Source organism: Myotis yumanensis, unplaced genomic scaffold (genome assembly GCF_028538775.1).
Source record: "Myotis yumanensis isolate MYYU_CA2020_CCGP unplaced genomic scaffold, mMyoYum1.0.hap1 SCAF_1, whole genome shotgun sequence".
NCBI classification, from domain to species: Eukaryota; Metazoa; Chordata; class Mammalia; order Chiroptera; family Vespertilionidae; genus Myotis; species Myotis yumanensis.
This window is the reverse complement of record NW_027223752.1, coordinates 131,249,464-131,275,786: the sequence shown is the minus strand read 5'-3', so window position 1 is coordinate 131,275,786 and position 26,323 is coordinate 131,249,464. Positions and strand designations below refer to the sequence as shown.

General features: G+C 40.1%; 1 protein-coding gene across 1 annotated transcript in view; it reads right to left on the bottom strand.

Moving 5' to 3' along the window:
- The window catches only part of LOC139014453 (sodium/hydrogen exchanger 9B1-like), a 66,088-nt gene continuing 39,765 nt past the window's right edge, over window positions 1-26,323 (bottom strand). The window contains exons 6-11 of the mRNA XM_070421443.1: window positions 17,455-17,630; window positions 10,459-10,565; window positions 8,959-9,108; window positions 2,636-2,744; window positions 1,941-2,077; window positions 1-198 (exon numbers count right to left, since the gene is read on the bottom strand). Coding sequence (XP_070277544.1) covers window positions 1-198; window positions 1,941-2,077; window positions 2,636-2,744; window positions 8,959-9,108; window positions 10,459-10,565; window positions 17,455-17,630 — 877 coding nt within the window. The remainder of the gene's footprint in view (window positions 199-1,940; window positions 2,078-2,635; window positions 2,745-8,958; window positions 9,109-10,458; window positions 10,566-17,454; window positions 17,631-26,323) is intronic.

The window sequence follows — 26,323 nt, the reverse complement described above, 5'->3', positions numbered from 1 at the left end:
TTATGATAATTCTTGTTTCGTTTCGTTTGGACTACAGCGTGCAAGTAATCTGGGCCCCAGTATGTTAATAAGCAGAGCTCCATTTGGAGCTGTGATCAAGATGGCTAAAAATGCTATTGTCATCACATCCTTCGCATATGGTTCCAAGTGGGGTGAGCTGATTCTTGCAGTTTCTAGAGCCAGAGGACCTAACACAGCCTGCATTTGGGTGGTGGGTGGGTGGGGGAAGATGAGGCATAATGAAAAATGTTAAGCAAGTTAACATATAATAAAAGCAAATGACTGTTAAAATAAGCAAAACCTGGTACTAGGCTAGTGATTTTCAACCATTATGCTGCAACAATTTTTAAAACATGCAATATTTTATTATTTTAGTCAGAAGCACTGACCTCTTTTCCCTTAGATTGTCAAATTAAAAAACATGACAACAGCCAACACAATAGCTGTCCAATGTGAATGAATCAAAATTACACCTATTCTTTTTTCGTAAAATTAATAAAAAATATAATACACTTTTTAGTGTGCTACAGAATTTTAGTAATTAGTTTATGTGTGCTATGAGACGAAAGAGGATGAAAATAGCTGTACTAGACTACTAGAAAAGAAGCAAGACAAAGCACTGAGGAATTTTCATGAGTTACTCATTAATGCTATGTTCTTCTTAGCAAATATCTCTAGAGTAAGAGTGAAATAGTGACAAGTCAGCATGCAGACATTTTAGGGCTGATTTTGTATTTTTGTCATCTCAGCTTTCCCCTACTTAAATATATATATTTGAGTGCTCGTATGACTCTCAGAACCTTGAGTTGTAAGTGAACCAAGGTTTTGCTTATTTGCTATTACCAACAAGACAATCCAAATACAAAGGTTTCTTAGGGTTCACTAGGATTTTGTTGATCATATTCTCCCTGTTCTTCCTACTTGGGAGGCAGTGTGATATAGTAAAACTGACAAGGAGTTTGGAATCCACAAACTGGGCACAGAGAGATTATGAACTAACTTGACTAAGGTTATAGGCAAGTAACATGGTATTCAAAACAGGCAGTCTGGCCCCATAGTCTGCTCTCTAACTATAGAGAATTTTGTTGCATGGAGGCTCACAAGCTTTTGTTTTGGAATAACAATGGAGAAAAGAATCTCAGGGAATCAAGACATTATGCTGCCAGGTGAAAAAGTCTAACAATAAGTAGTAATACCTTTTAGTAGGAGGGACTGTCATTGAATTAGAGGACGAACTACATCATTCATTCATTCATTTATTCATTCATTCATTCATTCTTGTAGGCATGTAATGGTTATTTATTGTGTACTTCTTGCTTCCCTGGCACTTTGCTAAGTGCAAGGGAAAAACAATGGTGGAAACCCTAGACATGGTTCTTATCCTTTCTGTGTTATCTAGTGGGAAGATTCAGTCAGTAATCAAATAGTCATACAAAATAAATGTGTAATTAATAATAATATATGTACATTCATCTGTGGTGGAGTGGGTGGAAGGAGAAGAAAATATATATTTTAAAGAGAACCAATGTCTCTCTATTTTAATATCATAACATTTAGCTCCACAATATTTAGCAATATTCAGTCTGCAATGTATCTCTATGACTGTTCAGTCTGTAGGCTGATGCTCTAACCACTGAGAAAACTGGCTAGGGCAATTTTTTTCTTCAGATATACTCTTATTTTATGTTTTGGAAAAATAGAAAACATTTTTCATAAGTTAAGGAAGTATTTAATTAAAATTACACTTTTCAATTTCAGAAGAATTTATTTTAAAACTGAGATTTTTAAAGATTACATTAATTTTAATGAGTAGCTATGATCAATCAAACATTTTTAAAATAAGACTAATGGCCCACATATTATGATTGGACAAACAGTTGTCATTTAGAATTTTTAAAAATCAATACTAAAATTATTAGAATAACTAAATATGTTCTTACCTGGACTGTAGCTTTGGGTATCCATGACAGAGCAATAAATATTTTCTCCTTAAAATTAAAACCAGCAAAAGTCACCAAGAAAAATGTAGCAGAAATTCGAACCAATAAGGCCAAACTCATACAAGCAATAGAAATACCTACAACAGATAAAAAACAAATATAAATAACAAAATACTTGGGAAGAAGTGGTTCTTTATATCTAGAGATATGATCTGTAAAAGTATTGAAAACTTTTAAGACTATTCCCTCTTTCGGTTTTTATTTTAAGTAAACATAATAATCATAAAAAATACAAATATAATTGAGGCCTTTATGTAAAGCAGAAGAGGTTATCTGATGGTGGTGGTATCATGAAAAATAAGATAAATTGCATTTATTTAATTCTGAGCTAATAGACTTTGAACTTTTACTACAAGTGAAAGTATTAAACAGGTGCTGATAGTATCTAATATTTCCCCTCGGAAAAAAATTCTAATCTCCATTTCCAATCTCTAATCTTCCTCCATTAGGGAAGATATGGGACTATCTTTGGTAACAAAGAGCACACAGGGTAAAGAAGAACAAATGTATGTTACTGTCTCAACATGAGTTTCTGAAAAAGGCATTCAAAGACATACTGTAAATAAAAATAAAAATTATTCATAATTTTCTTAAATATTTTCAACTCATATTTTTTGTGCTATAATCATTCTTACCAATAGCATCTGATTTAAGAGCTTCAACAGATACTTCCAATCCAACCAAAGCAAAAAGAAGGGGTTTAAAAATATCCCATGCAAATGTAATAATTTTTTGAACTTCACTCTATAGAAAAGAGAGTATATTTTTAGTTATTGTGGCATATAAAAATAACTGCATTTCAGAAACTTAAAGTCTATTTTATTACATAAAATTAAGATATTTATTTGTAGAAGAAATGTTAAATAATAAAAATTGAGTTGGGTCATTCTTTTACTCAAACACTTCAGTAGAATTTGACTAACAGAAATTCCAAAGCTATAAAATAAAAATATTTGGTAATTGTGTCATGAAACAAGTAAGGTCTTTGGAGCCCCAGACACATTTCTGATGGTTCAGCAAGAGTTCTAGCTTTTGTTTGCAAGGTAACAGAATGGAGCCAGAACTACATCATGCCCAATGAGAACATACTCAAGATCAGGCAAACATTTTAGGTCTCAACATGAAAGTGAATCCTGATAGTCTTAAACTGTGAGGAAAAAAGTTTTGGTAATCTGTTAGGCTGTTTTGGAAGGACCCATTTTGAAAACTTGTTATTTTTTTTCCTTAAAGCCAAACCCAAAACATATTCAATTAATTAATTTATTGATTGATTTTTAGAGAAAGAGAGGAAGGGAGGGAAAAAGAAATAACGACTTGTTGTTCTACTGCACTTACTGTTTTTCATATGTGCCTTGAACAGGGATCAACCCACAACCTTGGCGTATCAGGAGGATGCTGTAACTTACTGAGTTACTTGGCCAGGGCAAACGTTTAGATTTTTACTTGGTTGCTTGCCAGACCTCCCTTTCTGGGAATAAATCTCTCCCTGTTCTATCTGCTAGTGATTTGGTTACAGCAAAGACCCTGTAGACATAACAGTGCTGGCTCTTCTCCAGGAACTTGGATGAAGAGTTTCAGCCTAATCTGAACAGAAAATACATCAAACTTTGATCTCCTTTGTTTGGGGCAGAAACTATATTTTTAACTATTCCTTTTTTGTCTGTATTTTCTGATTGCCATTTATAGTAAGAGTGAAGTTTAAAAGAGGGAAAAACAAAAAACCCCACCCACAATATTACTCTTCCTTGCTTATAGCACATTATTCTATTTGTTACTTTTGATTTTTACAGTCTATTTTCTTATTGTCGGATTTCCTTTATCACATAAAAATAGAAATCTAGTAGTTTTCATTTTATTTATCTAATTATAATTTGTCATTAACTATTTTTTATAATTATGGAATACTAAACAAAATGCCAGTATAACTTTTGGGTATGGAACTTCTCAAGCTGATTATAAAATTTTTCTAAAATTCAGGAATGGCCAAGTAATACCTTAAAAATAAATTCCATGGGAGGAAATCTATATTAAATTTTGAGACATAAAACTATGACCTATGATATAAAATAGACTTAGAGTATCTATAGGAAACATAAGTAGGATTAGGTTCCAGAAATGAACTTAGATATATTTGAGGGTTTAAGTCACATTAAAGAGGCATTTGAAGGTCACTGAATAATTAATGCTTAGTCAATAAATAATTCGGTAAAAATTGGCTATCCAATTTATACCCATTTCTATCCATATACAACTATTATATGTGTATATATGTATATCTATTAATACATATATAAACACATACATCTGCATCCTTATCTCACAGCATTCACAAAAATAAATTCCAGATGAATTAAAGAACCAATGCAAAAACAATAAAAACTACCAAAGTATGAGATGATAATATAGAAGATATTATAATGTTTATAACCTTATAATCTTGAGTAAAGAAATCCTTCTTTAATAACATACTGAATACAAAATAAAAAAGGAAAAACTGACAGGATTGACTATAGGAAATATTGCAATACTATTGACTATATTTCTTGTGCTGCATTACATCACTGTGACTTATTTACTAGTGTCCCAGTGAACAAAATTTGTGCACGGGAGGGAGGGTTGGGGTTCCCTCAGCCCAGCCTGCACCCTTTCCGACCGGGGGCCCTTAGGGGATGTCCGACTGCCAGTTTAGGCCCTGTGGGATCAGGCTTAAACCAGCAGTCGGACATCCCTCTCTCAATCTGAGACCACTGGCTCCTAACTGCTCACTTGCCTGCCTGCCTGTTTGCCTGTAACCTCTCTACCTGCCTGCCTGCTTGCCCCTAACTGCCCTCCACTGCCAGCCTGATCTCGCCCCCAACTGCCTCTACCTGTCTGATCGCCCCTAACTGCCCTCCCCTGCTGACCTGATCTCACCCCCAACAACCCTCCCCTGCCAGACTGATCTCACCCCCAACTGCCCTCCCCTGCCTGCCTGATCACCCCTAACTGCCCTCCCCTGCTGACCTGATCTCGCCCCCAGCTGCCCTCCCCTGTCGACCTGGTTGCCCCCAACTTCCCTACCCTGCCATCCTGATCTCGCCCCCAACTGTCCGCCCCGCTGGCTTGATCGCCGCCCCCCCCCCCCCACCATGGCTTCGTCCGGAAGGAAGTCGACATCTGGAAGGTGGCTGGTCGACCCGGTCTAATTAGCATATTATCCTTTTATTAGTAAAGATGGATTATAGAGGATAGGATTGCTTAAATGGGGAAGGAGCCTTTTTCAGCAGGAGGAGATGCTCTTGGCAGACAAACACACATAGTCCCTATATCTGGACTGATAGCCAGCCATATGCCCTATACTGCCAAGCCAGTCATTAAAAATTGAACCACTTTCTTACACCTTACACCAAACAGCTGTTGCTCTTAAAACCCCTTCTCAGCCCCCACCTTAGGTTCTGCCTTCGCAGTACACCCAGATTAGGTTCTGATTTTTTGGTTTCCATGCCAGTCAGCGTCAGAAGCTCCACCTCCTAGGCAGCCATTAACTCCTTGCAGTTCACCCAGATTTGGTTCTGATTGGTGGGTTTCTATGTCAGTTAGCATTGCCAGGCCTATCTCTGGGCCTGATCAGAGAGGCGGGGCTGATCAAGAGCCCCGGCAGAGGCCCGGAGAGAAATAGAGGTGCGGCTGCTGGCCAGGCCGGGAGAGAAAGAGAGTGGCAAGGGCTGACCAACATGGAGGCTACGAATCAGGCCCTGCTTCTCTTTCCAGGCCTCTCTCCGGACCTGATCTGCAGCCCCCTCGGCAGTCAGTGCTGGGTTGCCACACCTGCAGCAGCGGCAGTTAGTGATGGGTCACCACGGCAACCCAGCACTGACTGCAGGACTGACTTCTGGTCGGTCGAGCCTTTGGTCATTTTGGACGTTACGGACCCTGGGTTTTTATATCCTAATATATAAAAGCCCTGGGTCCATCATGACCAAAGGCTGAGCCAACCAGAAGTCAGTCCTGCAGTCAGTCAGAGCTAGGTTGCCGTGGCGACCCAGCACTGACTGCTGCGGCTGCAGGCACAGTGACCCAGCACTGACTGCTGAGGGGGCTGCAGATCAGGCCTGGAGAGAGAAGCAAGGACTGATCCATAGCCTGTGTGGCAGCTGTTGATCAGCACTTGCCTCTCTCTTTCTCTCCCAGCAGGACCAGCAGCCACGCCTCCATTTCTCTCCAGGCCTCCACCAGGGCTGCTGATCAGCCCCGCCTTTCTGATCAGGCCCTATTGATAGGCCCAGAGATGCTGACTGGCATAGAAACCAACCAATCAGAACCAAATTGGCCAGCAGGGGAGGGCCGTTGGGGGCAATCAGGCCGGCAGGGGAGAGCAGTTGGAGGAGATCAGGAAGAGCAGAGCAGTTAGGGGTGATCAGAAAGACAGGCAGAGGGGTTAGGGCAGGGGTGGGCAAATTTTTTGACTTGAGGGCCACAATGGGTTCTTAAACTGGACCGGAGGGCCGGAACAAAAGCATGGATGGAGTGTTTGTGTGAACTAATATAAATTCAAAGTAAACATCATTACATAAAAGGGTACGGTCTTTTTTTTTTTGTAGTTTTATTCATTTCAAACGGGCCGGATCCGGCCCACGGGCCGTAGTTTGCCCATGGCTGGGTTAGGGGCAATCAGGCAGGCAGGCAGAGGTAGTTAGGGGCGATCAGGCAGGCAGGCAGGCAGGCAGGCAGAGGCAGTTAAAGGCAATCAGGAAGGCAGGCAAGTGAGCAGTTAGGTCCTGCAGTCAGACATCCCCCAAGGGGTCCCTGATTGGAGAGAGTGTAGGCTGGACTGAGGGAACCACCCTCCTCCGTGCACAAATGTCATGCACCGGGCCACTAGTATTTGAAAAATTGCAAGTTTGTACCTTTTATTGTCCTTCACCATTTTCATTCATTCTCCCACACCACTCCCTTCTGACAACCATCAGTTTGTTCTCTGTAACTATGGGTCTATTTTTGTTTTGTTTTTTAGATTACACATATAAGTGAAAGAATATAGTATCTGTCCTTCTGTGTCTGACTTATTTCTTTCCTTTTTTTAAAAATATATTTTATTGTTTTTTTACAGAGAGGAAGGGAAAGGGATTGAGAGTTTGAAACATTGGTGAGAGAGAAACATCGATCAGCTGCCTCCTGCACACTCCCTACTGGGGATGTACCCGCAACCAAGGTACATGCCTTGACTGGTTTCGAACCTGGGACCCTTGAGTCCACAAGCTGACGCTCTATACACTGAGCCAAACTGGTTAGGGCTGTCTGACTTATTTCACTTAGAACAGTGCTCTCCACATCCATCCATGTTGTTGCAAATGGTTAAGATTTTGGTCCTTTTTTAGCTGAATAATATTTCATAAATAATGTTATATAGTTTTTTTTCCCCATCAGATTAAAAATAATAGAACTAGTGGTAATATTAGTGTGTTGATGGGTTGAGGTATTGGGTACTCTGCTAACCTGGTGGTAGTAAATAGTGTAAATATATAAAATCTTTTGAATGGAGAATTTGGCAGTCCCCATCAAAATAGAAATGTACCATTTCTGAAATTCAACAATTCTATTTCTAGGAATATATTCCTACAGAAGTACTTGTACACTTGCAAAAACACACATGAACAGGACTGTTCATGGCAGCACTGTTTATAATAACAAAAAGTGGAAATGATCTAAATGTCTACAAATAGAGGACTGATCAGAGGAAATAATTCTGAGATGGGGTGTTTGATATTTGGGAGTGGGGAGGAAAAAGGAGTATTTTACAATTTATTTTGTATGTGTATTGTTTAATCTTTTATGAGAATGTTTTCATGTCCTAACTGTATATCTACAATTTTAGTTAATAATTAAATCAAAAAGTTATATAGTCTTATTGCATAAAACTTGGGGGGAAATAGGCCTGATGAGATAACTCAACTCCTGATTGTGTTTTAGTGTATATGCAGTTCCTTTTCTTAAATACTTTATCTCCTTTATTGACTTATAAAGTTCCTCCAAGACATACATTTTTGGAACATCTTCCAACGAGAATGAGAAGGTTTCCTAAATGTCCATTATAATGTAAAAAAAAAAAAAATCAGTTGTTTTACCTATAAAAATTGTGTATTAAAAATATTCACCCCTCTATATCAAAATAAAAAGTTTCTGCACAGCAAAAGAAACCATCAACAAAACAACAAGAAAGCCCACTGCATGGGAGAACATATTTGCCAATGTTATCACCAATAAGGGTTTAATCTCCAAAATTTATAGGGAACTCTTACAACTTAACAAAAGGAAGATAAACTATCCAATCAAAAAATGGGCAAAGGACCTAAATAGACACTTTTCAAAAGAGGACATTCAGAAAGCCAAGAGACATATGAAAACATGCTCAAAGTCACTAATCATCCGAGAGATGCAAATCAAAACAATGAGGTACCATCTCACACCTGTCAGAATGGCTATCATCAACAAATCAACAAACGACAAGTGCTGGAGAGGATGTGGAGAAAGGGAACACTTGTGCACTGCTGGTGGGAATGCAGACTGGTGCAGCCACTGTGGAGAACAGTATGGAGTTTCCTCAAAAAACTAAAAATGGAACTCCCTTTTGACCCTGTGATCCCACTTCTAGGAATATATCCCAAGAAACCAGAAACACCAATCAGAAAGGATATACGCACCCCTATGTTCATAGCAGCACAATTCACCACAGCTAAGACCTGGAAACAGCCTAAGTGCCCATCAGTAGATGAATGGATTAGAAAACTGTGGCACATCTACACAACGGAATACTATGCTGCTGTAAAAAAGAAGGAATTCTTACCATTTGCAACAGCATGGATGGAACTGAAGAGCATTATGCTAAGTGAAATAAGCCAGTCAATGAAGGAAAAATACCACATGATCTCACTCATTTATGGATAATAAAGACCATTATAAACTTAAAAAAAATATTCACCCTATCTGTTGTCCAATGTGCTCCTCCAATGAAAGTCAACATTATTGTGAATAATCCTCCAGCTCCATGTGTACCGATGCTATTGCTGACTAAGACGGCAGTTACACATGAACCCAAAATAAGGCCTGCTCTCTTCATTGTAATATTTGTCTAGAATTATATAAATTTTTATAAATTATTTACATTAAACATATAATACAACATTTACATTCTCTATCATTCATTATTGACCTTTTGATACTATAATATGTTATATTAAATAATGTATAAAATTTTGGCTTTCTTCCTCACCAAATATTTTAGTAGACTTGACAATAAGTGACAAAATTTATAATTATTAAGTTTCAACTTCTGCCACATGTTGGTAACGCCAGTAAAATGGTTAAAATATTTTAACTGTAAGTGACAAAGGAAAGAAGAGAGTAATATAACCTGTAGTTCTATATAACATATCCAACAGATTCTTAAAAATAAATTTCTGAAAATCTCATTAGCTATGACAATTGTTAGAGGCAAATCAAAATGGACATTACAGAAATACAAGAGTAATGGCGCATTCTTTTTTTTTTTTTTGGCACATTCTTTAGGGCAGGTAAGGATTGAGTTTAATAGTGTTGCCTCAGTCAAAGAGAGTGGGAGTAAATTTAACTCAGAAAATATAAGGAGGTAAATGGGAATCTATCTCTCCTAAAATGTTCAAAGGAAAGTGTGAGTTAACAAAGATTAGAAAAAGTTGTCAGAAATCAGTAGGCAATTTAGTGAAGAAAGGTGTGGGGTGGAATGGAAATGGTATTCTGATTTAATTATATATATATTTTTAAAAAGTATCCATTGCAAAGTATTATGGCAGGGGTCCTCAAACTACGGCCTGCGGGCCACATGCAAATACAAATATTGTATTTGTTCCCATTTTGGTTTTTTACTTCAAAATAAGATATGTGCAGTGTGCATAGGAATTTGTTCATAGTTTTTTTTTAAACTATAGTCCAGCCCTCCAACGGTCTGAGGTACAGTGAACTGGCCCCCTGTTTAAAAAGTTTGAGGACCCCTGTATTATGCATTAGGAAGCTTAATTTTAAAACCAAAAGCATAGTAAAAAGATTTATTATCTCTGTCACAGCAGAACAGGTTTCAAAAAATATATTTTTAAAGGTTTTTAGTCAGTAAGTACATCATCCTTTATAAAAGGTGTATATATATTTTTTCTGCCAACACCTTCATTACATTTATAAATACAAGATTTACACAGCATTCCATCAAAAAAAATTTCCCTAATATTCCTTATTTGCCAAGTCCAGAAGCAAAGACTTTAGCCAAGGCCATTGACTCCTATCAATCAGAACTGTGCTCAGTTTAAAGCAAAGTAGGCAATGGAGGCTACACTTTTGGGGAAGGACAATAAATATTAAATGTAATATTTCATGGATATTCTAAAAGTTCAAATTTTGCAAAAAAATAACCAATACTATACTTCTAAAGGTTGACTAATTTTTTATTTACCTGATCTTCACTTGGAAAATATCGAAGACAAATTCCCCAAAATGTTCCTAGTAGCACACCCAAAATTACATCCCGAAAAGAATTTAAGAGATCATGAAGTATGCCACCTATAAGGGCACACATAAGGAAAAATGATCATAAGAGAAATATTTTTACATACCCAACACATCAGAAAATCAAACGTAGGTGATTTATGAAGAAAGGTATGTATTTTATAGAACAAATATAGAAAAATGAATATTTAATATTAACAAATATAAAAAATGTATGCAGATCTATTTGATACATTAGATGTGTACTCTTAAATAATTTAGTACAAACAATTCAGAAATGTTTATTGAATAAATAGGCCGGAAAACAAAGAACTAATACACTACAATGTGCTCCCCTTACACACCGTGACTACAAGATCAAGTGAGGTAGAAGAGTGGACAGAGATTGACAAAGAAGCACCTCTGGCACCTAGCACAAGGCTGGTAATATTTCTTTTCTGATGTATGATTATGGCAAAGAAAGAAATTATCTACACTAATAAAAGAGAAACATGGTAATTAGCATACAACCGCTACCCTTCCCATTGGCTAATCAGGGAGATATGCAAATTAACTGTCAGCCAAGATGGCGGCCGGCAGCCAGGCAGCTGATGCGAACAGGGAGGCTTGCTTCCTTCAGTGACAGAGGACTCCAACGTTCCCCACCTGCCTTGCCTGGCCTCTGAGCTTCAGTTGGAAACATTGTAACATTTATAGAAGATAAACAAAACCCCAGAAACCTCCTGTCAGTCAGCCAGGATCTCAGAGCTGGAGTCAAAACATTGTTTCGAATACAGAAAATAAAGGCCAGAAACCTGCTTTCAGCTGAGCCTGAGAGAGAAAGCCAGCTCTCAGCTCCAGTGACAGCCATAGAAGGTAAATAAATGCCAGAATAAACAAAAAAGAAAAAAAGGAGAGGTTTGGAGCTTCAGTTGACCGCCAGCCTGAAAACGGCCCTCAGCCCCTCACCCAGACTGGCCAGGCACCCCAGTGGGGACCCCCACCCTGAAGCAACAAGATGGCGGCTAATTTGCATACTGAAGGCAGGCGGCAGCAGGCAAGGCTGTCTGCGGTCTGGGACTCGGATCTGTGACCCTGCCGGGCGGGATCAGCAGAGCCTCAAGGCCTCCCGGCACCGGGATCAGTGTGACAGGGGGCAGCGCCCAAACCCTGATTGCCCTGCGGCTCTGTGTGTGACAGGGGGCAGCGCCCCAACCCCTTGATCGGCCCTGCTCTGTGTGTGACAGGGTAGAGCCATAACCTCCCCATCGGCCCTGCCCTGAGTGTGACAGTGGCGGTGCCCCAACCCCCTGATCGGCCCTGCTCTGTGTGTGACAGGGTGCGGCGCCCCAACTCCCCCCCACCACGGGCCCTGCTGTGTGTGTGACAGGGGGCGGTGCCCCAACTCCCCTGATTGGCCCTGCTCTGTGCATGACAGGGTGTGGCGACGCAATTTCCCTATCGACCCTGCCTTGAGTGTGACAGGAGGCAGTGCCCCAACCCCCCAATCGGCCCTACCCTGAGCGTGACTGAGGGTGGCATCGAAACCTCCCGATCCGCCCTGCGCTGTGCATGACAGGGGGGCAGCGCCCCAACTCCCCAATCGGCCCTGCTCTGAGCCTGACCAGGGGCTGCACCTAGGGATTGGGCCTGCCCTCTGCCACCCGGGAGCAGGCCTAAGCCAGCATGTCGTTATCTCCTGAGGGGTCCCAGACTGCGAGAGGGCACAGGCCGGGCTGAGGGACCCCCTCTCCCCCCCCCCACCCGAGTGCACAAATTTTTGTGCACCGGGCCTCTAGTTTAAATATAAAAAGAACAACCTGGCTGGTGTGGCTCAGTGGTTGAACATTGACCTATGAACCAGGAGGTCATAGTTCAATTCCCAGTCCGGGCACATGTCCAGGTTGGAGGTTTGATCCCTTGTGTGGGCATGCAGGAGGCAGCTGATCAATGATTCTCTTTCATCATTAATGTTTCTATCTCTCTCTCCCTCTCCCTTAATCTCTGAAATCAATAAAAAATAAATATCAAAAGAACAATATAACAGTAACAACATAAAAAAAGATTTATTCTAGGGTCAATCCTGGGACTATTCAAAGGTCAACTGAGTCATCAATATATTTTATGCAACCACACCTGTATAGAATAGTACTTAAAAGCGTGGGTCTGGGGTCAAACAGTCAGATTTATATTTTGGCTACCCTACTTAATGGATTTGTGACTTTCAGCAATTTATTTATTTATTTATTTATTTATTTATTTAAATCCTCACATGAGGATATTTTTTCCATTGATTTCTCTAGAGAGAAGGAGAACTGCCAGGGGGAGAGAGAGAAACATCAATGTGAGAGAGACACATTGACTGGTTGTCTCCCACATACAACCGACCTGGGCTAGGTCAAAACTGTAACTGATGTATGTGCCCTTGACTAAGAATGGAACCTGAGACCCTTTGTTTGACAGTCTGATGCTCTAACTCAGGGGTGGGCAAACTTTTTGACTCAAGGGCCACAATGGGTTCTTAAACTGGACCGGAGGGCCAGAACAAAAGCATGGATGGAGTGTTTGTGTGAACTAATATAAATTCAAAGTAAACATCATTACATAAAAGGGTACGGTCTTTTTTTTTTTTTTTTGTAGTTTTATTCATTTCAAATGGGCCGGATCCGGCCCGTGGGCCGTAGTTTGCCCACGGCTGTTCTAACTACTGAGCAAAACCAGCCAGGGCTGAGCAAATTATTTAACCTATGTTCCTCAGTTTCCTTGTCTACAAAATGAGCATAGCACTATTGTGACCATTAAATGGGTGGAAACATCAATGGAACTTAAAACAAGTATGAAGCAATTACCCAATAATATTGTTGTTCACTGTTTACCCTCAGTGTTTGCCATAATGCCTGGCACAATGGAAGAGGGAAGGAACACAGATATATATATACACATACATATTTTAGCTGATTTTTAGAGAAAGTGGAAAGGAGAGGGAGAGAGAGAGAGAGATCGATGAGAGAACTTGCCCTCCTGCATGCCCCTACTGGGGATCAAGAACCCCTACTGAGGATCAAGCCTGAAACCTGGATGTTGTGCCCTGACCCAGGAATTGAACCAAGAATTTTGGTGCATGGAACGATGCCCAACCAACTGCGCCACATCAGCCAGGGCCAGAAATATTTTCTGAGAGAATAACTGATACCATTAATGAAGGAAAAGATGACCAGATTTGTTAACAAAAATTTTAGAACTTCTAAATAGCAAAAAAAAAAAAAAAAGAACTCTCATAAATTTAAGTCAAATTAAAATTGGGGAAACCTAAGAATATAATACAAAGGGTTATTTTTAATTTTATAAAGAATCTTGGTAAATCAAAAAGAACAAAAGATTAACACACCTATAAGGCAAAAGATTCCAAGAAAAGCAATATAAAACATGACAAAATGTCAATGACCGATAAACATGAATACTTGTTTAGCATCACTAGTAGAAAAAGTACTCCATTTAAAGTGGTCTCACTTTTCACCTACCAAATTAGCAAGGGAAAAAGAGACGAATAATATCTAGTTTTGAAAAGGGTGAAGAGAAAGTGGCAAACTTGTGCACCATGGTAGGACATGACATTGCAGCAATACATTTCAAAAGCTTATTAACTCTATATACTTTTTAGCTCAATGATTATTCTTTTAAGATTAAGAAATTATTAATTTTAAGTACAACTTTAGTTATAAGATGTTCATGCAAATATTATTTTAATAGAAACTATAGGAGTCAACTTCAGTTTTGAACAAGAAATTGTGATACAGATAATTGAGTACTATGCAATCATTACAGTGTCGCAGAAATCTATTTACTGAAGAGAAACATGTGTGCAATATACAATTAAGTGCAAAACAATCCTATATAATAAAAGCCTAATATGCAAATTGTCACCATGGGTGGTCATTCAACCCGGAGAATGGGAGTTTGACCACTCTCTATGACATGCGCTGACCACCAGGGGATGGCGCGAAACATGGCGGGTGTCAGTGATGTGCTGCAACCTCTCACCAGCTACCTGGGGACGGAGTGACGGGGACAGAGGTGCAGTGAGAATGCGAGGTGTCTGCCGGGCTTGCTCTCACTCCTCCTGTTCCCCTCCCCTGGGACGCCAGGGCTTGCGCTCAGGTGATGGGCGCCCATGAGCCTGCCCCGCACCTGCACTGCCTCTTCACTCCCTGTGGGTTTGCGCAGGAGCTAGTCTGTGAGGCTGGCCGGGAGAGAGTGCACTGCCTGCCCAGCTTCCATGCAGCACCGCTGGGCAGCCAAGAGACCTACACTGCATCTTGGCCTGCCGCGTCCGGCCGCACTCATTGCATCTCCACATGGAAACTCAGGCACCATGACTCAGGCGCAGGGGGGTGCACAGGAATCTGGGGGCCCAAGTGCAGCCCAGTGCTCAGAGGTCAGCTGGGACCTGCCCTTCCATGCTAGACACTCATGCTTCGATCGCTGGCTAGGTCTAGGGACCGCACCTGTGCACAAATTTCATGCACCAGGCCTCTAGTTCAGGTTACAATCAAGTATGGTCAATGTTCAATAATTTTATAAGAATACTAGAGGCTTGGTGCACAAAATTCATGCACTGAAGGGGAGGTGTCCCTCAGCCTGGCCTGTGGCCTCTTGCAAACCAGGACCCCTCAGGGGATGTCCACCTGCAGTCAGACATCCCTCTCTGAGTCTGGGGCTCTCGCAGTCCCTTGCTCCGTACCACCTGCCTGCAGCGAAGGTGGGAGAGGCTCCCACTACTGCCACTTTACTTGCTAGCTGTGAGCCCGGCTTCTGGCTGAGTGGCACTGCCCCTGTGGGAGTGCACTGACCACCAAGGGGAAGCTCCTGCGTTGAGCATCTGCCCCTTGGTGGTCAGTGCATATCATAATGACCCATCATTCCACCAGTCATTTTGCCATTCTGTCAATTTGCATATTATGGTTTTATTATATAGGATTTGGAGCAGAGAGAAAAGAGAGAGAGAGAGAGAGAGAGAGAGAGAGAGAGAGAGAAGGAGATGATAGATAGGTAGATAGATAAATAGTTAGATTCTGGATAGACTTACATCAAAAGATTTGGAATTATTATTCCTGGGATATGACCATTGCAGTTTTATTTTTATCTTTTCCCTTTTTAAAATGTGTATCTTTTAATTTCAAGAGAAACTTTATACATTATTTTTAAACTTAATATTTTGGTGCTTCAATAATATAGGAGACTGAATTTCAAACATTGCTGATAACTAAAATTATTACTAAATGTGGAAATTTTTACTTTCACAATTTCTGTAGAGTGACATTCAAGACCAAATTAACACCTTGGGATTCAAAATTGGTGCAGGATCTTGTTCCACCACTACCAAAAGGTGCACAGTTGTCCACGCTCTATATATTTAACTTGTCTTAATAACAGAGCAACCATCTATATCTATATATATAAAAAGCCAGCAACCATAGCAATTTAACAACTGGGTGATTGGTTGCTATGATGCCCAGCCCCTGCCCCTGGCTGGCCCCACCACTGATCAGCTTCTCCCAACCCGATTGAGGTGGCCAACTTCCCCAGGGCCCCTTGCCCAGGCCAGCCTCACCCCCCAACGGGAACCACAACACCAATGGGGACGTCGCCAGCCTGCAAACTGACCATGGTCCCTTGCCGAGGCTGGCCCTGCCTCCCAGTGGGGATTCCCCCACCCTGATTCGGGCATCGCCAGCCTGAAAATCACCCCATCCCCTCGCCCAGGCCAGCCCTGCCCCCAGCAGGGACCCCCCCACCCCAATCAGGGGCGTGGCCCCTCACCCAAGCTGGCCTGCAAACCACCCATGGTCCCTGGCCCAAGCTGGCCCCGCCCCCAGAGGGGACCCCCACACCCCAATCAGGGGTGTGGCCCCTCACCCAGGAGGCCCCGCCCACAGCAGGGACCCCCACCCTGATTGGGGGTGTGGCCGGCCTGCAAACTACCCACAGCCCCTCACCCAAGGAAACCCCACCCCAACAGTGGGTGTGGCTGACCTGCAAACCGCCTACAGTCCCTTGCCCCAGCCAGCCCCACCCCCCACCCAGATCCGGGGCCCCCATCAGGGCAGGCCAGCTGGCCCCTCCCATGAACCAGGCCTCTATACTTTATAATAAAAGGGTAATATGCAAATTGACCATAAAGGCAGAATAATCAAAACAACCCCTGGACCAGTCACTATGAGGCACACTGACCACCTCTCAGTTCCTTTCCACACCCAGCATGCTACAATCACCTGATGATGAACGAGGAACCAAGCGTGGGTGGCGGGGGATGTGGACAGTGCCAAGCCAAGGCCTCCACCCCACTGGTCACCCCACACACAGAGGGCAACCCACAGTGGGGGCAGGGCTGGTGAGCAGGCAGGAACAGCTGACCTCTCAGTCCCTTCTTCTGGCCGTCAGGCACTGATCACCTTATGGCGAAAGGGGTGGGTGGCAGCACGGGTTGGGTGGCGGCAGGATTTGGGGCCAGCTGTGGGCAGCCGGGAAGGATGGCCCTGATCACAGGCCAGGCCTAGAGACCGTACATGTGCACAAAATTTGTGTGCTGGGCCTCTAGTTTATTTATAATGATGTCCAAAGGTATATTTCAAAAATATCTATTAAATATATTAGTAGTATTAATAATATTACTGCTTAAATTTTTCTATTAAAAACTGATAAAATTCCAAAGCAACTTGAGCAGATAAATGGTAATAAAATGGTTATCAAATTAATTGAAATATTGTTATTAAAATGAAATAATTTGCATTAAGTAGTGGTTTCTTAACCCACTGAAATTTCCTCCCTTGTCTAAAATGAGCTTTTTATAAAGAATAAAAATATATTAAATTTATAAAAATGTTGTTTAATAACTGAAGGAATAAATAACAATAACAACAAAAAGTTATGAATTACATGGCAATGGTTATATTTTCTTGTTTACCTGTAGAGAAGACCATGCTCATGAATATACTGAATCCAGTGATAGCCAAGATGTCATCCACACTGCTAGCAGCCATTAGTAAGGTTGGAATGCCTTTCTCAACACCATATCCGTCTTCTTGCAATTGTAGCATGGAAGGGACAACAACAGCAGGAGAGACAGCACCTACTACAAAACTGAGAGAAGACTTTGAACACCAATTTTAAAACATCCACTTTACCAAATAGTTAATTTTATTAAAATTTATAGCAGATATATTTTTATAACTTGATGTTAAGTGTAAAAATTCAGCTTTTGAGTGAATGCCATTAATGATGGTAAAATGTCTCTCTCACCCAGCCCCTGGCAATATTTGTCCTGGCTTATTTCACTCAGCATAATGTCATCAAGGCTCATCATGTTGTAGACCAGTGGTTCTCAACCTTCCTAATGCCGCAACCCTTTAATACAGTTCCTCATGTTGTGGTGACCCCCAACCATAAAATTATTTTTGTTGCTACTTCATAACTGTAATTTTGCTACTGTTATGAATCGTAATGTAAATATCTGATATGCAGGATGTATTTTCATTGTTACAAATTAAACATAATTAAAGCATACTGATTAATCACAAAAATAATATGTAATTATATATGTGTTTTCCAATGGTCTTAGGCGACCCCTATGAAAGGGTCGTTCAAGCCCCAAAGGGTCTCGACCCACGGGTTGAGAACCGCTGTTGTAGACAGTGACAAGATTTCTTTCTTCCTTCCTTTCTTTTTTTTTTTACAGCTGAATTATATCCCATTGTATGTATATACCACATTTTCTTTACCTATTCATTTGTCAATGGTTATTTGGGCTTTTCCCACCTTTTGCCATTGTGAATACTGTTGCAACATCTCTCTAAAATCCTGCTTTCAATTCTCTTGGTTATATACTCAGAAATAGGATTATTAATTTTATGGTGATTCTATTTTTGTGTGTTTTTTGTTTTGTTTTGTTTTTGTTTTGTTTTGGAAGAACCTCTAAACTGGTTTCCAAGTTTTATTCCCAATAGTAGTGCACAAGAGCTCCAATTTCTGCATATCTTGGTCAACAACTGTTATTTTGGTTTGCTTGTTGTTGTTTTTAAACATGTTTTTATTGATTTTGAGAGAGAGAGAAAGGGAGAGGGATAGAGAGATAAAAACATCAATCAGAGGAACATCGTTGATTGGCTGCCTCCTGCACTCCTTCTACTAGGGATCAAGTCCGAAACCTGGGCATGTGCCTTGACTGGGGATCAAACCAGCAACCTCAACCACTGAATTATATCAGCTGGGCTCTGTTTGTTTGTTTTTGAATAGTCACCACCCTAATCGGTGTGAGTTGATATTTCATTGTTAATTAGTATTTCTCTAATGATTAAAAATGTTGAGCACTTTCATAAGCTTGTTGACCATTTGTGTATCTTTTTTGGGCAAATGTTTATTAAAGTCATTTGCCATTATTTAGGTAGGTTTTTTTGTTTTTGAGTTGTAGGAATCCTTCATATGTTCTAAATATTAATTTCTTTTCAGATATTTGTTTTGCAATTATTTTATCCCATTTTGTATGTTGCCTTTTTAAAAAAATTTTTTTAATATATTTTATTGATTTTTTACAGAGAGAAAGGGAGAGAGATAGAGAGTTAGAAACATCGGTGAGAAAGAAACATCAATCAGCTGCCTCCCACGTACATGCCCTTGACTGGAATCGAACCTGGGACCCCTAGTCCGCAGGCCGACGCTCTATCCACTGAGCCAAACCGGTTTGGGCTGTATGTTGCCTTTTGTCTATGTTAGTGTTTCATTTGCTGTGCAGAAATTTTTAAGTTTTATTAAGTGCCATCTAATTTTGCTTTTGTTGACTGTGTTTTTAGTGTCAGATCTAAGAAATCATTGCCAAATTCAATGTCATGAAGCTTTTACATGAAATTTGCTGGAATACAGTATTCTTGGTTGGCAGTGTTTTTTTTCTTTTAGCATTTTGTTGTTGTTGTTAATACTCACCCAAGAACACTTTTCTATTGATTTTTTAGGGAGAATGTTAGAGAGAGGGAAAGACAGAGAGAAACATCAATGTGAGAGAAACACATCCATTAGTTGCCTTCTGAAAGTGCCCTGACCAGGGCTGGGGTCGGGGAGGAGCCTGCAACTTAGATATGTGCCCTTGACCAGAATTGAACCCAGGACCGTTTGGTCCACAGGCCGACGCTCTATCCACTGAGCCAAACAGGCTAGGGCTCTTTAAGCATTTTGAACCTTCCAGTACATTCTAGCCTACAAGTTTTCTGCTGAGAAGTGCAATTAATATCTTATGGGAACTCTTGCTTTTTTTTCTGCTACTTTCAAGATTCTATCTATGACTTATGACAGTTTGAGTATAGTGTGTCTCAGTGTCTTTTTGGTTTTACTCAAGTGGAACGTCTTTGAGCTGCTTAAGTTTGTATGTCCATTTCATCTCTCAATTTGAAAGTTTTTACCCATTATTTCTTCAAATAGGCTTTATGACCATTTATTTCTCTCTCCTACTCCTAGAACTCCCATAATGTATAGATTGGTCTATTAAATGGTATCCTATAAGTCCTTAGGATCTCTCCACTTTCCTTTGTTCTTTTTTTTTTTCTCCACTGACTTGATTTCAAATAACCTTGGCATCAAGTTCACTAATTCTTTCTTCAGATTGATCCAGTCTATAATTGATCCCTGTAGTCATTCCACCCATCCCCAATTTTGTTATTGTATACTACAGTTTAAAATTAATTTTTGTTCTTTTATATAGTTTCTATTTCTTTATTGGTAACCTCATTTGATTCATGCCTAATTTTCCTGATATGCTTATTTTTTATATTTTTAAATTTATCTTTTTCATTGTTGAAAGTATTACACATCCCCTTCTCCCCCACTGACTTCCTCCAAACTACCCAGGCCCCATCCCACCATGACTTTCACCACACTATTGTCTGTGTCCAAGGCTTATGCACATAAGTTCTTTGGTTAATCTCTTCCTGCCCTCTCTCTCCGCTTCCCTCTGAGATTCATCAAAAAAGTCTGTTCCATACTTCCATGTCTCTGGATATATATTTTTTGTCACTTTTTAAATTAGATTCTGCACATAAGTGAGATCATATGATACTTGTCTTTCTCTGATTGGCTTATTTTGCTTAGCATAATACTCTTCATGTCCCTCCATGTTGTCTCAAAGGGTAAGAGATCCTTCATTTTTATAGCTACATAGTATTCCATTGTGTAAATGTACCACTTCTTTTTTATTCACTCATCTACTGATGGGAACTAGGGCTGTTTCAAGATCTTAGCTATTGTAAATAACACTGCTATAAACATAGAGGTGCATATATCCTTTCTGATCTGTGTTTTGGGATTCTTAGGATATATTCTTAGATGTGGGATCCCTGGGTCAAATGGCAGTTCCATTTTTTATTTTTGAGGAAACTCCATAATGTTCTCCATTGTGACTGCACCAGTCTGCATTCCCACCAGCATTTCTAGCTTCTTGATGGTAGCCATTATGGCAGGTGTGAGGAATACCTCATTGTTTTAATTTGCATCTCTGATGATTAGTGACTTTGAGCATTTCTTCATATCTCTTGACCATATGTATGTCCCCTTTAGAGAAGTATCTATTTAGGTCCTTGACCCATTTTTTTAATTGGGTTATTTGTCTTCCTTTTGTTAGGTTGTATGAGTTTTTTATATATTTTGGAAATTAACCCCTTGTCAGATGTATCACTGGCAAAATGTTCTCCCATACAATGGGATCCCTTTCCATTTTGTTGATGGTTTCTTTTGCTGTGCAGAAGCTTTTTATTTTGATGTAGTCCCATTTGTTCATTTTCTCTTTTGTTTTCCTTGCCCTAAGAGATGTATCGGCAAACATATTGCTACAAGAGATGTCTGAGATTTTGCTGCCTATCGTTTCTTCTAGAATTTTTATGGTTTCACAACTTACACTTAAGTTCTTTATCCATTTGGAGTTTATTCTTCTGTATGGGGTAAGTTGGTGGTCTAGTTTCATTTTATTTTTTTGCATGTATCTAATATCCCTAACATCATTTACTGACAAGATTGTCTTTACTCTTCCTGACATTTTTAGATGTCTGTGTTCTCTTTTAGCTCCCTGAGCATTTTAAAGATATTAGTTAAAGTATTTGGTAAGTAATTCATACATTTCCATTTGTTTAGGAATGGCTTCTGGAGTTTTAGGTGTTCCTTTGATATGTCTTGTTATCATTTGGTGAAATTTGCATATTTGAAAACAGTCTTTATAGACTATCTTCACTATGGAGAGATCTTCACCAATCAGCCCAGCTAGAGATTCTAGGGACCTCAAACCTTTCTGGGATATATCTTCTCTGGGCTTGGGTGTGTTATCTACAGGTGAAGAGTTTTGCCTTTTCCTACTCTGGAGCATCCCCAGGGGTCTATCTGCAATACTGCAATACCTCTAGAGCTGTAGCAATCCATAGGACTCAGGCATCTAAAGTTTGCCTCTCTCTCTCTCTCTCTCTCTCTCTCTCTCTCTCTCTGTCATCCTCACCCATTGATTTTTAGAGGGAGTGGAAGGGAAAAAGGGAGGGAGAAAGAGATAGAAAAAGAAACATTGATGTGAGAGAGACACATTGATTGGTTGCCTTCTACATGTGCCCCACCTGAGGCCGGTATCAAAACTGCAACCCAGCTAAAGTGCCACATAGTAAGCACTTTAAAAGTGTTTGCTACTACTATAATTATTGTGACAAGAAACAATAGTGAGCAGTGAAATTTATTGCTAAGTCTATAGAAGCAATAAATTCATTGTAAAGAACTTAAAAATAATTTTAGTGAGGGAATAGACAAAGAAGTGGGGAAAGTGACAACTTGTTATGAATTAAAGAATGTGTTTTCCAAAATTATAGGTAATCATTAGGAGGAGGAGTTTCTAATTTCTAATCAGGATATGTTTTACTGATGTTTACAGAGAGAGAGGAATAGAGCGGGGGAGAGAAAGTGAGAAAAACTTCAATGTGAGAGAGAAACATCATTGTGATAGAGAAACATCAATCAGTTGCCTTGGGTACTCACCCCAACCTGGGATCAAATCAACAACCTGGGTATGTTCCCTGAACAAGAATCAAACCCTTGAACTTTCAATTACAGGATGATGCTCCAACCACTGAGCACACCAGCCAGGGTGAGTTTCTAATTTCTAAAGATTAAAGGAATAAACAAGCTCAAGACCCTACTATACCAAGAGAACTCAAATATCCCAAGTAGGGTTATCTCTAGAATGCCAAGCCCAGAAGACCTGAGAGATTGCACCACTGGGTCTCACAAAATATCGATTTAAGACAAACAAAAAAATCTGGGTGGCATAGCAGTTTGCTCTAATATATAGAAATAATCACAAAGGAACAGCAAAAATGGGGAGACAAAGAAACCACCCCTATATCAAAGAAAAGGAGGAATCACCAGACAAGGAAATAAATGAAATGGAGGCAAGAAATTTGTCAGAGAAATAATACAGAGCAATGGTTATAAGGATGCTGGAAAGGATGGAAGACAAATTCAACATGTGTAAGAATCAAGAGGAAATGAAGAATGACATAGCTGCAATAAAAAACACAATGGGAAGTTTCAACAGTAAACTAGAAGCTAAGGACTGCATCAGTGAGTTAGAAGACAAGGTAGAAAAAACACTCAAGCAGAGCAGCAACTGGAAAAAAAAAATCTTAAAAAGCAGGAGATGAGCCAAACGGACCTTTGGGACAATATGAAACAAAACAACATCCACATAATTGGAGTACCAGGAGAAGAGGAAACTGAGCAACGAATAGAAAACTTGAAGAAATAATGACAGAAAACTTCCCTGGTTTGGGGAAGAAAAAAGTCACACAAGTCCAAGAAGCGCAAAGAGTGCCAAACAAGATGAACCCAAAAAGACTGAAACCAAGACACATGATAATTAAATTGCCAAACATCAATGACAACGTAAGAATCTTAAAGGCTGCCAGAGAGAGATAGAAAGTTACCTATAAGGGATCTCCCATTAAACTATCAACTGATTTCTCAACAGAAACACATCAGGCTAGAAGGGATGAAGCTAAGAATACTATACCAATCAAGGCTATCATTCAAAATTGAAGGTAAAATCAGAAGCTTCACAGACAAAGAAAGGCTAAGGGAGTTTATTACCATCAATTCAGCAATGCAAGAAATGCTAAAGGGACTATTGGAAAAAGAAGAAAAAGAAAGGGAAGAAGGAACACAGGCATAAAGAATAAAAATGGCAACAAACAAGTACCTATCAATAATAACCTTAAACAAGGATTATATGCTCCAATCAAAAGACGTAGGGCAGTGGTCGGCAAACTGCAGGTCGAGAGCCACATGCGGCTCTTTGGCCCCTTGAGTGTGGCTCTTCCACAAAATACCGACTTCTGCTCATGAGCCATGAAGTTTCAATCACACTGTATGTGGGCACTCGCACATGGTATTCTGTGCAAGAACCACACTCAAAGGGCCAAAGAGCCGCATGTGGCTTGCAAGCCACAGTTTGCCGACCACTGACATAGGGTAGCTGAAGAATAAGAAAACATGACCAATTAATTTGCTGTCTACAAGAGATCCACCTCAGAAAAAGGGACTCACACAGACTGATAGTGAAGGGATGAAAAAAATTTTTTCAGGTAAATGGTCATAAAAAAAAGCTGGAGTAGCAATACTTCCATCTTACAAAAATATATATACAGATTCCAAGGAAAAAACTTCAAAATCTTCCTTGATTTTAGATGTACTTTCTCATTATTTATCAGTCATTAAATCCCATCAATTTGCCCTGGCCAGGTTTCAGGTTCAATCCCAGTCAGGGTGCTCACTGGAGGCAACCAATCGATATTTCTCTCACATCTCTCTCTTTCTTTCTCCCTTCCTCTCTCTCTCTCTCTCTCTCTCAAATCTATAAACATATCCTCAGGTGAGGATTTTAAAAAATCTTCTGAATTATATTTTGAATCCCTATATTCTAAAGTCACTACTACTTTATTATTATAAGAGAACTCATTAACTTATTGATATCTTTTATGAAGAGTTTTCAAACTAAAATACCCACTTCCAGCCTCAACTTCTCTCCACTTAATCCTGTATTCTATCAAATACATTTGTAAAATGCAGACTTAAGTATGTTGCCTGCTTAAAAACCCAACAAATTCCGCCTAGTATATAAGACCACTGATAATTTGGCTCCAACTATACATGTAGCTTTTTCTCTAACCTCTCCTTCTATGACATGTAATGTTTTAACCAAACTATATAATACTTCATCATTCTCCAAATACACCTTATTCATTCATTCTTCTCTGTGTTCATGAAAATCTCTCTTTTGGGAGCATAGAGATAACGCCTCCTTTGTTCATGTTTATTATTCTGTCCCCAACTAATTTTTCACATCCTTCAAGGCCTAGCTTAAATATCTATGAGATAGTTTTTTACATCCCTCACAACTAGAGGAATTTACTGCTCTTGTAGGACTTTATGGGTAATTCTATCATAGCAGTTATCATACTGTATGACAGTTAGCTATTACCTGCCTGCAATCCTGGAGAAACTGAATTTTTTTCAGGACAGAGCTATGTCTTACAAATCTCTATATTTCTGCTCTAGTAGTTTGGCTCAGGAGATAGAGCACTGGCCCATGGACTGAAGAGTCCTGGGTTTGATTCTGGTCAAGGGTATGTACAGCAGATGCAAGTTTCCTGGACCTGGTAAGGGTATATGCAGGAGGCAACCAATCAATGTCTTTCACATTAATGTTTCTCTCTGTCTCTCCCTCTCCCTCCCACTCTCTCTAGAAAAATGAAAAAAAAAATCAATGAAAAAATATCCTTGAGAAAGACAAGTCTATACCATCTATGGTGGTGGTATAGACGGACATGTCCTGTGCCTTGTCCCGGAGCAGATAGGGTGAGCAGCTGAAACAAGTAACATCCATCCCGAATTGGCAGAGGAAATTCAGCTGGGAGACAGTTTGCAGCTGGGAAAGGCAGAGGACTCCTGGAGAAAGGTAAAGTCAAGGCTCTGGGAAGGATATCTGGCCAGACCACAGAGCCCTGAGGATCAGAGAGAATCCACACAACACGGGCTTGGGCCACATCCCTTGGGATGGGCCCAGTGGAAAAAAAGGTACACAGGACTGCTGGTTGGCAGGGGATTCTAGATCTGGGTCTACAGTCAGGACAACATGAAATGAAACAACATACGAATAATAGGGGTGCCAGAACAACAGGAAGAAGAAAAAGGCTTAGAAAACCTATTCCAAGAAATATTGTCTGAAAACTTCCCGGTTGTGGGGAAGAAAAAAGTCACACAAGCACAGAGAGTCCCAAACAAGATGAACCTGAAAAGGCCCGAAAAGACCCACACCAAGACATAATTACCATGGCAAATGTTCAGGACAAAGAGAGAATCTTAGGGCTCCAAGAGAGAGGCAGAAAGCTTTGTACAAGGGATCTTCCATTAGATTATCAAATGATTTCTCAACAGAAACACATCAGGCCAGAAAAAAATGGACGGAAATTTACAAAGTGATAAAAAGCAAGGGGCTGAATCCAAGAATACTCTATCCAGCAAGGCTATCATTCAAACTTAAAGGGGAAATAAGGAGCTTCACAGACAAAAAAAGGCTAAGGGAGTTTACCACCACCAAGCAAGCAATGCAAGAAATGCTAAAGGGACTGATGTAAAAAGAAGAAATAAAAAGCTCAGTAAGAAAACAGCCACAAAAAAATAGAAATGGCTACAAACAAGTACCTTTCAATAATAACTTTAAACGTAAATGGACTAAATGGTCCAATCAAAAGACATCGAGTGGC